Source organism: Medicago sativa, chromosome 5 (assembly GCF_051527215.1).
Source record: "Medicago sativa cultivar Bolivia chromosome 5, Bolivia_mono, whole genome shotgun sequence".
Classification (NCBI taxonomy): Eukaryota; Viridiplantae; Streptophyta; class Magnoliopsida; order Fabales; family Fabaceae; genus Medicago; species Medicago sativa.
The window spans coordinates 72,990,445-73,004,153 of record NC_140753.1 but is presented as its reverse complement, the minus strand read 5'-3'; the positions used below and the strand labels follow the sequence as shown (position 1 = coordinate 73,004,153).

Sequence of the window (13,709 nt, the reverse complement as noted above, 5' to 3'; positions counted from 1 at the left end):
AGGACGAGCACCACCAAAGTTTTTAATTGAACCAAAAAAATTTGTGGTTTATTATATTTTATTATTTTAAGTGTTTTTAAAGTAAACAATGTTACACTCTCTATAAGTGTATATGATAAAATACGTTTAAACATCTACGAATTATATTTTAAAATGTATGAATTTTTCATTTTTAACACCGTCAAATATTCATGTCAAAAAGAAAACACCGTCAAATATATTTTGTGTGTATGTGATCCAAAATCATTCAATAATTTATATCTCATACTATTATTTATTTGATTCTTCAAAAAAAAAATATTGGATAAATTTTTTTGGGGTCAACACTTGGTTTTTGAATGGAGATAAACATCAGATTATTCAATAACTTATTAAGAAAAAACAAGCTAGTGGGACATTTGCCATTAATATCTTTAATGTAGATCCGTGCATGTCTCATCATCATCTTCTGCATAATCTAGTCCTTTTAATGATAGTCAGGGCCGGCCTTGAGGGGGTGCAAACAGCTCAACCGAGATGGGCCTCCCCCAAGGATGGGCCTCAAAAAAAAATATTATACCCAGTAGTATGCTATCCAGTAGTATACTATCCTGCAATAAAGGGGGTGCAAACAGTGCATGACTTTTGATTGTTTTGTGCAGGTTTAATTTTCCTCTTGCTTTTGGTGTTAGGTGGGGATTCCTCATGTATACGGTAGTTATTTTCACCTATGGGTGTACCGCATATATACGGCACGTTGTATTTATCTTTTAAAAAATATAAATAGATTACTCTTTTAAAAAAAATACGTTTTGATTTTATCACTGGCCTCTTTTCATTCCCAGAGCCGAGCCTCCGAATTCTCAGGGACGGCCCTGATGATAGTTAGTATGTTGATCCATATTACTATCTAACTTGTGCTCTCAAGTGTATTATGATAAAGACAAATTTGAATCCTAATCATCATTAATAATCTTAGGATTTCTCATAACCAAAGTAAAATGAAGAGAAATAAACAAGTCCCTTTAGTAGTTCAGGACATTTATCTTCATCCTCAAGTGATCAGGATGGTGATCATCACGATTCAAGTCAAGAATGTTACACTATCCTCTATCTTACAAGTTACCACCTGGTCAACATTCTCTTGCATACAGTTTTCTTTATCTTCCCATATCATATCACTAAACGTGTATCCTATATCTTCTTATCTCTCTTCATGACTTTTACAATTCTCTCCAAAAATCTTAATATTTACGATGGAGCTACCTTATTTTTCTATCTAATAATTGTATTTTCTAATTATATCTTTCATCATGTAACCACTTATATCAATCATAGAGTAAGGGTAGTAAAACACAACTTATGGTGTATTTGGATTGAGGGTTTAGGAGGGTTTACTTTTTTTTTTTTTAAATTACGGACTATGTAACATATTTTTCTAAAATAAATTAAGTGTGATTGAAGTATTATAGGATTGTTTATCATGTTAAGATGTTAACATTTTAAAAAACATTTCAGTGTCCGTAATTTAAAAATAAAAACATAAACTCTCCATCCAAACACACCCTTAAGATCTTCTATATCCTTTAGTCTATAAAAACAGACATCAATTTTTAACTGGTTTGTACCTTCGGAAGATGCTTACTTGGACTTTTAAGCAAAAATGAGAGGCTATAGAGGAATCTTCTAAAAAAAGTCAAAGTCTCTTATAAATTATAACCATTTTGCTGGCACCACCATCCTCATTGCAGCAAATCTACAACATAACCAAACCAATCCAACCACTTGAAACCTCTCTAGTCTTGCCCTCCCTGCTTCCCAAGATGAAAACATTAGAATTGAACATTTATTTTTGTTGTTTCAAATAACGCTGGAGTTTGCTTCTGGGTTAACTTTATGAAATCAAGTGTTTTTCACGTGCTTGAAAGAAATGCAATCCTCATATTACTGGTTTTAGAGAAAGGGAAGGGGTTGAATACATACTTCAAAATAGTATAAACAAAAAGAAAGTACTCGTGTGTAGCAAGCATATACTCCCTCCGTTTCAAAATGAGTGTCGTTTTAGGTGTTTACACACATATTAAGAAATGCAATGATTAAGAGAAAGAGAATGATTATTTTACCAAATTATCCTTATTAACTATTGGTTAGTTTTAAAAGTAATACTTTGGAAGTAGTGTGTAGAGTATTAATTGGAGGGTACAATTGAAAAGAAAAAGTTATTATTGCATTGGAAACTGAAAGCGACACTCATTTTGAAACAATTTTTTTTGGCTAAAGCGACACTCATTTTGAAACGGAGGGAGTATTAAACATGATAAATATGTTAGCCATGAAAAACGATTTTTTCCCCTTAGTTACGCACCGAAAATACTGTATGCTTCTTAAATAAATGGTACTACGGTAGCCTGTAGGACTATTGAGGCATGTGCAATAGCCAAAGGAATCTATGACCACGACAAAAAGAAATAGGATCACATACATGCATGCTATGCTATGCTAGGCTCGAAAAGAGATCTTGGTAAATAAAATAAAACTGTGCAAATAAAATTAGTTCCATGAGTCTAATTCACTTGGTTGTAAACTAAGACTCCAATATATACACTTATCATTAAAAACTAATAATGTCTCAGGAATTAAAAGGCGACTTCTGAATGAAATGAAACAACAATTTATTATGAAATTTATGAAATGTCACATGCATGTTTTGAAATAAATGTCTACTTTTGATGACAGTAATGGTATTTACACAATTGCAATGATAATAAAAAGGTAAATCAATTGAAAAGAGTTTGTCATCTAAGTTCCTCCATTGCAGTAATGGATGCCATTGCTGTGCGCATGTTGGTACTTTTTATTCAGACTATTAAGGCCCCATATCCGAATTGTACGGTCATCACTGGCAGAGGCTAACATGTGGGGATTAGCTGGATTCCAGCTCACACAATTAACAGCTCCTGAATGACCAGGCAGTGCCTCTATCGGCTCTCCTGAGCTTCGGTGCCATATGTAGACCTACAAAGAAGGAATGAAATCAAACTCAAGTTTAATCATTGTCCACATTTAAGCAATGGAGACTACTATAATCAGAGATGTTAGGTACTGCGGTATGGAATTGTTCTACATCCAAATGAAAGAAGATTCACAGCTGCTAAATTTCTACTAATCCAAACTACATTTTATATCTAATCTCAGGAAACCTACTGAACATCACACCTAGAAACAAGTAAATATGGATTTTCTAAAGGCCCTTGTAAGACATAAAGTGATAAACATACAAGCACCAAAAGAATTTTATTTTGCAAATTACAAGATATTATCCTTCAAAGGATTGTGTTCATTCTTATCAATGAATAATGATCCATACCTGTGAATCCTCACTTCCACTTGCAACGAAAGCTTGCTCAAGTCCACCAAAGCAAGACCTTATAATAAACCTCGAGCGCCTATGACCTTTGTACTTCCCAATGAGCTTAGGATCGCCTTCAATATTCCAAAGATTAATTTCTTGGTTCAAAAGATTAACCAACAAAAATTTATTATCCTTTGACAAAGAAAAAGAAGTTATTGTTTGGCGCTCTTCAATAAACCTCTCATCCTTTGTTTCTTTATTGAACAGCAATACTGTATTGGGTTTACAGATACTTATAATCTCTTCCCCGTCAGCCGTTATATCCAAATCAGAAATCTTAAGCGATTTTTGTCCTTTCCAAGACTCCACTTCTTTCCCATCTAATTCCCACATGCAAATGCTCTTATCACTTAAGCCAGAAAGTATATGTTTCCCACTTGGAAACCATGTACAGGAGACTAAGCCAGAACCAGCTTTTTCATAAATTTGGAGACACTTGCCGGTAGAAACATCCCAACGCCTAATAGATTCCTCCACTCCACATGTGAGGAGCTCTTCGTCATTAGGACTCCATGAAACAGAAGAAATGGGTTTCTGGTGACCAGATAATCTATGCTTTACACGCACTCCATTTACGCCAACCTTTAAAAAGAAGACCAAAAATTAAAATCTAAAACCCAATGTTGCAGAGTTAAGCCATATTCTAAATGTGAGTGCACGCGTGCATGTATGAGTGAGCAATTTTTGTGCATTGATGAGTGAGGGCATTTGGCTGTGATTTGAAGGAAAAAATTACAACTAGGATTTCAAATTGAAACTTAAAAAACATTTGACACATAAAACCAGAAAAAAAGCATGAAAACAGAGAGAACAAATTGAAATTCTCAGATCAAAATCAAATATTACCTCCCAGATGATTGCAGTTTGATCATTTGACGCTGAAGCTAAATACTTCCCATTATGTGAAAATTGTACAAACCATACCTCATCATCATGTGTTTCTAAGATCTGTCACAGTATTAGCAGGAAAAGAAAATATCATCAGAATATAGATAACACTCGAGCTATATAGAAAGTAATGGAGGGAAGGTCGCTGTACTAAATAGCAAAAGGGTTAAACAGAAAGACAAAATTATACTCCTTTTCTCGATTTTCTCCTCCCTGGCTTTTGGGGATGATTTTTCAAAGAAATCAGATTAAAAATAATATAGATAGGAGCACTGACTCGTGGACTTCAATTTGATGAATGAGGGCATACATACTCATGTAAATGGGCATGGGTTTGCATCGAAAAGGCATTTTATAGAATTTTTACTATAAGGTTATTGAGTTCTTATTGAAGGAAACTCAACACTCTCAAACAGTAACAAGTAGAGTATTGTCGGGCCAAGGGCGAAAGAAAAATATCAAACCCTGGTATTAAAAAAATGTGACCACATTTTGACAGAAAAGTTACTTCACGAATTGAGATTTGGGAAAGCAAAATAGATGCAACTGTCACTAGAGAAAATTTCAACTAATCTTTCATGAGATAGTAAGTACATGCACATAGACTATCATTTCATCCAATAGAAGATTTTGTCTAGTTATATCACCATTAATTTAGTGAACTCAGATGACAAACTAGCATGTAGTTATCAAGTCTTTTCCAAAATCTATCATAATTGGATATCACCAACAAGTAGTTAATCGGGGTTGGTCAAATCTTATTCATCATTAATATTCCTTTGATGCAAAGACAGGAACCAGAAAAATCTAAATCCCGGACCTCAACAATAATCACATCCATTTGCAAGATGCCACAATTTATTATCCACATAATCCAGTACATCACAACATAATTTTATAGTAAAGAAAAAACAAACATGATAATAATAATGATGCAAAAGTATACAATAGTCTCAGCAAAGGTTCCAGTCTACAAGGCGGTGCCGTTACTGATCAACAAGTCAGCCATCAATAAATATCGCAATTTCTTAACATGTATTAAGAAGAATAGAAGTCAAACAACTCACATTTAAAGCTAACAGCATCTATTAGAATTTAGACATATAATTTTCTAACCTGTACTGTTCTAGATGGTATCAGATCCTTTCCACAATGATGATCTGAATATAACGACATCTGATCCAATGAGTTGTGAAATGGGCAAGCCTCTAACTGCAAGGTAAGGGCTTGTTCAACCAGATGTTCCAACCTCTTTTCAGGTATCATCACTGTTGGAGGAAGCAGTTTCTGCAATTCCTCTAGAAGCTTTGACCGAGATCTCACCTTTACAATATCTTGCTTAGGAGATGGAGACACTAAGCAGGACGAAAGTTCCCGAATTCTACTACTATCCCTGCAAAGTGGAGTAATCTCCTCCCTCAAGGTCTTCAATGCTTCCATAACCTTTCCCCCATTTAGAAGTTCAAAGAATTTCTGTTCCAATATCAAACACGCGGCCGACCTGACAATAGTGTCATCTGTCAAACCAATCTTACGCAATGTAGCTACACTCTCATCCCAATTCCCATCAAGTACTTGTTGCGTAAACAGATTGACACCAGGTGAGTGCAAAGGTATTCCAGACTCCTCCTCTAGCCGCGCCCCACTCTTTCTATAACCAAGCGAATACAATGCCTTTGCAATTATCCTAACAAACTCGTCTCTCTTTATAACCCCTTTGGAACCGACAACCTGATCGTCCCCTTCGGACGGTAGTAGCCGAGCCATGGAGTCACTTGAGAAACTTCCAACAGGCTCTTTAGAAGAAGACCCGTTTGACAATCCAACTAATCCTTTCGCCGAAACCTTCATACGTTTCAAAGCTGGTTCTTCATCGTCCACACCTCCCATGAAAAGTTCACCTCAGCCCATATATTAATAATCTTAACAGTCAAAAAATCAACACAATCAAGCATAAAACTGTAACAAAACCTCTGAAAAAAACCTCAAAGGAACACAATATCTGCACAAAAAATAGTCAAAGAATCACAACAATAACAAAAATTACAATAAAATCAATCCTTAAATAAAAGCGAAAACATCATACAATTTGAAATGATACTCATTCATTCTATTTGGTAGAGTACATCAAAAATCAACACAAATTCAACATCGTTAAAAACGATGAATCTGTTAACAAACTCATAGATTCCTCAAACTTAAACAACAAATAAATAAATAAAAAATGCAATAATCTAAGCATTTAAGCATAATGTTTCAATCAATTTCATTTCTATCCAGATTACATGATATATAACAGAAACCATCTAAAATCAAGATAATCATCATCTAAAAATAAAATAAAATAAAATAAAATAAAAAATTGCAATTACGAACAAAATCATCATCTAATCTGAATAATAAAATCAAAAGATTAAGATATATGAATCGGTATGAGAATTGACAGATCCAATAAGTTTGAGAATGATTGCAAGAAGATAAAGATATTCCACCGACTTACAAAAGAAAGAGAGAAATGATCGGAATCGGAGTTTGAGGTGCGATCGTGAGTGAGTTCAATTCAATTCAACACCTTCTTCTTCTTCGCACCTTCTTCTTCTCTGTTCAGTTATCAAAAACTATAAACGCTGAAAATGAAAATGAAAATCCCAAACCTTATTCTTATTACTCCAATGAAATGATATAGATAAAGTATATATTATATAATAATATTTAATTTAATTTCTAATGTTTTTTTTTTTTTTTATATGAAATCTTTCTTGATTATTATTATTCTACTGGATTTTTCCTTTTTCTCTGTTCTTTTTTCTCTCTTTTTCTAGTTTGTTTGATGATTTTAACTTTTTAAATAACAACAACTACTGCTGCTGCTTCAGCCCCACGTCTTGTGAAATGACAATTGCCACCCTTGAGCTATACAGTTACTTTCATCTTGGGTTTGGTGGTAAAATTGGGAGTATATACCTTCCTTGTGTCTTAAACCAAAACCATTACGACATTGTGTTCTTACTTCTTCTTCTATACGAAACTTTATTCATTCATTATCTTCAATTCAATTTATTGTGTGATTATAATCTTCCACGTCTGATTTATAATGTTGTTAAATGTAATCTCAGTGGTTAAGAAAATGGGTATCGTGGACATTTTGAAAATTTTAAGTATTTTTCAGTGACACCAATGTAAATAAATGTCTTATCAATTTAAAGTTTTTAAATCAATATCCCATAATGGAGACACATTTCTTCATTTTGAAGAATTCTAAAAAGAGAACATACACATAAACCGATACTCCCATCCAGTTCTATCTATAATTTTTTTGATGATTTGCATCAAATTTTAGATTAAATATATCAATTTTTATTGATTCGATTCTTTCTTATATATAAAATTGGAGGTTAGTAACATATATGCTTGCACTACTAACAAGGGGAAAATGAAGAATATGGTTACCTTATTGATCAATGAAATAGTGAGAGGAATTTGGTATGAAGGGTATGCACGATGAACAAGGATGAGAGATGTCTAGGTTTAAGTCGTGATCAAATGTTTAATGGGATAATAATCACTAAAATACTAAGAGAATTGTTACTGTCAAACTCTTTGTCACACGCTTACTGACACACGCTCCACAAGCAAGCCACGTCATCCTGTTTTTTAGACCTGATACTTGCAACCGGCTGTCTTGGTTAAGATATGAGAAACCCATTTACAGACACACAATTCTCCCTCAATCTCATTCACCCTTAAACTGCGAACCTCCAATCAAGAGTTTCAACCTATTCAAATTTAAATCGAATCGTTCCATAGCCACCATTTGTCCCACAAACCTCACACTTTTCTTTGGCATGGTAGATCCGTATATGAATGTGGTTTTTCTTCCTTTCAATCTAACAAATTCTTTTGATTTACAGATTAGATGATCTTATAACGAGTGTTTTCTAGTTCTATAAGAACTTATATTATCTGTCTTAATTTCAAAAAATAAAATTAAGAGCTTATAATGGAACTGTACACAAGCTAACATATGGCGAATACTTATTATGTTGGCATCAATCTCCAGCCTCCCAACCATATCGCTCTCGCACCGTAAGCCACCACCATCTCACTCTACCGCCGACTACCTCAGTCTGAAACTATCTCACATCGTTTTGTATATCCTCGCCTGTTTTTGTCTTCGCCATCTTCTTCTTTATTTTTTTATCTGACTTCCTTAGCCATTAAGAGGACACAATTTGTTCTCCACTACAAATTCACAACCTTCAGAGCAGAACCATCACGGGAAAAGTGACGCAAGCTGTTGGAAGAAGAAAGGTCTCACTATGTTTTGGGTTCCAGTAATGAAAAAGGTACAAAAAATAGAGACCTGAAGAACCAGTTAACCGGTAGTGGGTTTTCAAAACTAGGAGACGTGGCTTGTTTGTGGAGCGTGTGTTAGTAAGCGTGTGACAAAGAGTTTGACGGTAGCATTTCTCAAGAGAAATTCTTAGGTGGTCCAGGACCAATAAATTTTCTTTGGTCACAACCAAAGAAAAAAGAGAGAGAAGAGAGAAGAGAGAGAAAATGGAAAGTATTTGTTTATTTGTGAAGAGAGAGAGAAGGCAAAAACTCTATGTGTGACCAAACCAAATTTCTTGGTCCTAGTTCACACAAGAGTTTCTCATTTCTCAAATACTAAATAGTTAACTTGTTAAGGGTATGAACTTCTCATTGGATTTAATAGAATAATTCTCACATATCACATGAACTCAAACAAAATTGAACGCATTTTCATCAATTAATTAGTTTTTAACAATTGTTGGATATATTGTCAAAATAAATAAATAATATATTTGTATTCACCGTTAACGTAAATGTAAAATGGTAATTGTTGAATTGGAAATTATTCACATAATATTAATTATATAATATGAGAAAAAAAGATATATATATATATATATATATATATATATATATATATATTATTGAAAATTAAAATTGACATTCAATTAAAGAGATTTTTTTTTTTTAAGAATAAGATATTGTTATAATTAGAAAGGTAAATGGAAAAAAAAAAAACTAATTTTTTAGAAGAAGTCAAACAAGCTGCTAAAATTGACACATGAGATAATCGAACTTGAAAACTTGAAAGGAGTACCAATGTACTTAATTTGGTTTTGGTAAGAGTTGCCCAAGATCGAATTTGAGACCTCCTTACATCTCTTTTAACGGTTTTAGCTCATCAACCGAGTTACCTACACGAGACTAGTCATAATGCTATTATTTTGCTATGGAGATTATTTAGTGAGGTTTGGGTGGCATTTGTCTTGATACGTGTTTAGCTTTGTATGAGACATGCATTTATGATCTATTCTTTGCACATCTTGTACCTAGCTTAGATCCTATCCATATATTTTTTTCTTTTCAAGTTGCTCATCCGTTCAATATTTTTACGTAGAACTTGTGATACAACATAACGTTTTTCTTTTGAAATGGTTGTTGTACTTGTACCAATTTGAACGATTAAGTGTTATGGACTCAGATAACACATTTGATGTAGTCACGCAGTTTAAAGTATCTGTGAAGCTAAGATAAGATGAAACTATTCCCGTTCCAATTTCCTATTTTACATCTAATTTATTGTATTTGAAATGTGGTCTCGGCATTTTAAGTTAAAAGCATATCCAATAGTTACTAATAAGAAACACATTTTAGGTTTCATACACTATTATATGTGGTCTCCGCATGTCATACTTATGCAACTCGTGCATGTTTTGCTCCAATGATAGAAAAAGTTATGCAATTGTTAAGGAAATGTTTAATTTTATTGTTATCGTAGCATAATTAAGGTCTCTCATCAAAAAAGAAGATATGAGTTTATCTTAGTATGAAACTCTCGATACTATCATTGGAGATGTTCTAATGGCCTGAATGAAGAAAATTAGATTTGCGAGTGTCATATTTGGTATTATGTACAAAAAGGGTACTAATGTTGGACCAAACCAGAAGCATGATACCTTTGTTTGTTGGGAAAAACACTGTAGTAGATGTCAATATTTTTTCAACAATGAACCTGACTAAATTTTCAGTTTTTCCAATTATGAACTGCATCTTGTCCTATATAATTGTATAATGCTAGCTATGCTTGTAGCAAACCAGATATAATTCTATTTTAATTGACTTGAACGGTTCTTTTTTTCTTGTTTGGTATCTTTCTTTATCTTGTACAATGTTTCATGATCAATCAACTTCACAAACTACTTTCATGACCATGAATATTTTTTTTCTCATCAATAAGAAAATTATGCCCATAAATATTGATTCAGTTGGTAAGGATTAAATTCATCTTCCACAAAGACCTAAATTTGAATCTAGTTATCGAGGACATAGCTGGTGGCAATTATGTATATACTCTTATTAGCACTCTATGACTTAAGACTTTTCTTGACCCTGATGCGTCTCTGAGACTCAATTCATCTAAACTTATATATATATATATATATATATATATATATATATATATATATATATATATATAAACATAAAATTATAAGAACAAAAAAGAAACTAGATGCTGTTTTTACAATGTCATACAAATTAAGTATTCACGTACCAAGTCCACATAATGAAAATTGTTGACAAAAGGGACTCTAGAAAACTCAAAAATACATAGCACTTGAAGCTGATTTACAAGCACTAAATATAATATAATTTTAACCATCTAAAATTAAATTCACTTAAAGAATACTTTAATATAAAAATGATATAATATGAAATGATTTTTTTTTTTTTGACAAATATAATATGAAATGATGGAATGTTAGATACTATACCTAACAAAAATAAGATTAGGGTTCGGTCGTACTCTTAATTAAACTTTTGTTAAATATCAAATAGTTCAATTGTCATACGTTGTTAGTGCAAAACATCGTATAATATGACAATTTACAACCGATTATATTTGTGACTTTTAAATACTAATAGTTTTTTGTTAAGAACATATTAATAGTTATAATTAAAGTTAAACATGATCATAATATTCTTGTAAAAAAAAAACATGATCATAATAAAACAGTTCAATGTAAATTTTTTGACACTTAGATGTCGATATGCACATTTCATATATTTATTTTGAATTTGTCATTTTCTCTTAATTTTCTTTGTTTATAAAAGAAATCTAGATGAATTCATCGGGGTTCATCGAAGTTAAGACATTTTTCATAGCTCAAGGAACATTACCAAAAGTATTTATAAAACATCCATAAAAAATCCTCACATAACGAGAGTTGAATTTACGGTTTTAATGAATTTCTTATTAATTAAGTCAACCTTCATTGAGTTATAGAACTAGATCACTTTACTGATTGTATTTTTTAACAATCGTGTCTGCGCGTGCATGCATGCGTGCGCACACATACATGTGCATGTGTGTTGCGCTTATAGCAAATAATTTTCAACATTAGAGAGTGTAATTATATACCATTTTGTTGATTGAGTGTAATTAATTTTTCATGTCACCAGTTGCTTAATTAAACTGTGTTATAATCACCCTTAAAGGGAGTACCTCATCTAGGTTTCATGTGTTATAGTCAGCCCTGAATCCAATTTTGTTATTGAAAGTAACCATCGACGAAGGTTTCATGTGTTACATTAAAATCAATAGATATTAGAGATGCCACAATTTATTATTTTTGGTTTACTAAAATGAAACACCCTCAATGTTTGTCATCATAAAATGTATATACTACTTAAATTATGAACTTCATCCATATAATATTATATCATTATTTGCATCTGGATACACAAAGCACGGTCCAATCTTGTTATTGAAAGTAACCATCGAAGATCATCTAGGTTTCATGTGTTACATTAAAATCAAAGAAATACAAAGCAACTAATCAATAAATAGTAATGTAAATAATAACTCCGGTTAAAGCAACCACCGGAGGAATAATAAAAACAAACATAAAGCAGCCATAACAGTGGCTAGTGTACTACAAGATTCTTTTCCTAATTTTATTTGAATTGCATCAATTAAGGTAAAGGTGAGAAGTATCCAAGATGCATAGTGTGAAACTTCTGCCACCACCATCCCAACTAATGATATGGTGCGAATTAAAGGGGTTGAACCTTTCTTCGAATGACGAGGGAGAAGTTGAAGAGGACTATGGCGAAGATGGAGAGAATAAAGGACAAAAGTCCACAAACGAAAGCACGCTCAACAATCTCTATACCCGCTTCACACATTGAAGAGATATGTTTGAAACTGTTGATGTTGGTAGTTGTCATGCCAATTCCAATGAAAACAACTACCGACAACAATGCGTTCAGTTTGGACATTCCATCCAATATCACTTCTTGTTTAGTTGTCATGATTGAAATGGTGTTTCTGTTTGAAAGAAAAAGGTGAACTTGGCAAGAAACAATACATAAGGAAAGTAACTTAGGTAAATGGTATTTATTTCTAAGGCAAGTCATAAGGAAAGTAAATGATACATATGACATTTTCATCAGCTGTTTTCAGCTTATTTTCATAAGCTCTTGAACATAGCTTATACTAGTTTATATCAAAATAATTTAAGTTTATTTTACCTATTGTTATAGAAATAGCTTATACATAAGTGCATATCATGATAAATACTAAAAAGCCTATAATGATGGGCATTTATGCTATAAGCTGCAAATCAACTTGTTTATCCAAACAGGGCCTATATCCATAAGCTCTATATTATAATTTACAAAAATAGCTTATAGGTTTAGGTTATATGAAAACAAATTGATTTGAATTGATTCTATGCTTTATTATAGAAATAGCTTATACATAAGAATTTAACTGGAAATAATTGGGTTAATTTTTTAACAATATAAGCACTTAATTAATTAAGTTGTTTATACATATGTCACTGGCAGTAGCAATTCTTCAAATTTAATATATGTTGTTATAATATTCTTAAAATTAAAAATATATTAACCATAAACCTTAATTTATCACTCTCTAAAAAAATACTCTTTCAACAAATATGAAAGATTTCTCAACTTTTCCTTATATTTTTGTCCCCCTAAAGCCTATCCTTCCCCTCCCCTCTAAACTCGCAAACAAAGCCTAATAAAATTCCGAATTCTAAAACCCTAAAACAAGCAATTGAAGAAGGAATGTTTCAATTAGAGAATCAATTGAATTACCTTGACTTAGAGTGAGTGAGAACTGTGAGAGAGATACTGGTTTTGAAGAAGAGAGAAGTTGTTGCTGCTGAGAGAGTCATTGGGTTTGTTTGATGTTGAGAGAAGCGATTTGTTGTTATGAGCGGAGAGAATAGCAGATACGCGAAGAAGTGAGAAGGTGGAGCGAATTCATGCAGTTTGCCGCAGTAGCAAATCTTAGCCATCAATCTATGCGTGTGTGCGTGCGTGTGTATGCGCACACATACATGTGCATGTGTGTTGCGCTTATAAA

The 13,709-nt window shown here is 32.6% G+C and overlaps 1 protein-coding gene across 1 annotated transcript; it reads right to left on the bottom strand.

Annotated features, from left to right (window-relative positions):
• Positions 1-2,634: 2,634 nt before the first annotated feature.
• Positions 2,635-6,914, bottom strand: LOC146924769 (WD repeat-containing protein 26 homolog). Its single transcript, XM_085709729.1, has 5 exons — positions 6,780-6,914; positions 5,396-6,281; positions 4,238-4,339; positions 3,347-3,973; positions 2,635-2,994 (listed from the first exon to the last, which is right to left on the bottom strand). The coding sequence occupies exons 2-5, from the start codon at positions 6,167-6,169 to the stop codon at positions 2,779-2,781; spliced, it is 1,719 nt and encodes a 572-aa protein (XP_085565855.1). The 5' UTR covers positions 6,170-6,281; positions 6,780-6,914; the 3' UTR covers positions 2,635-2,778.
• Positions 6,915-13,709: the final 6,795 nt, after the last annotated feature.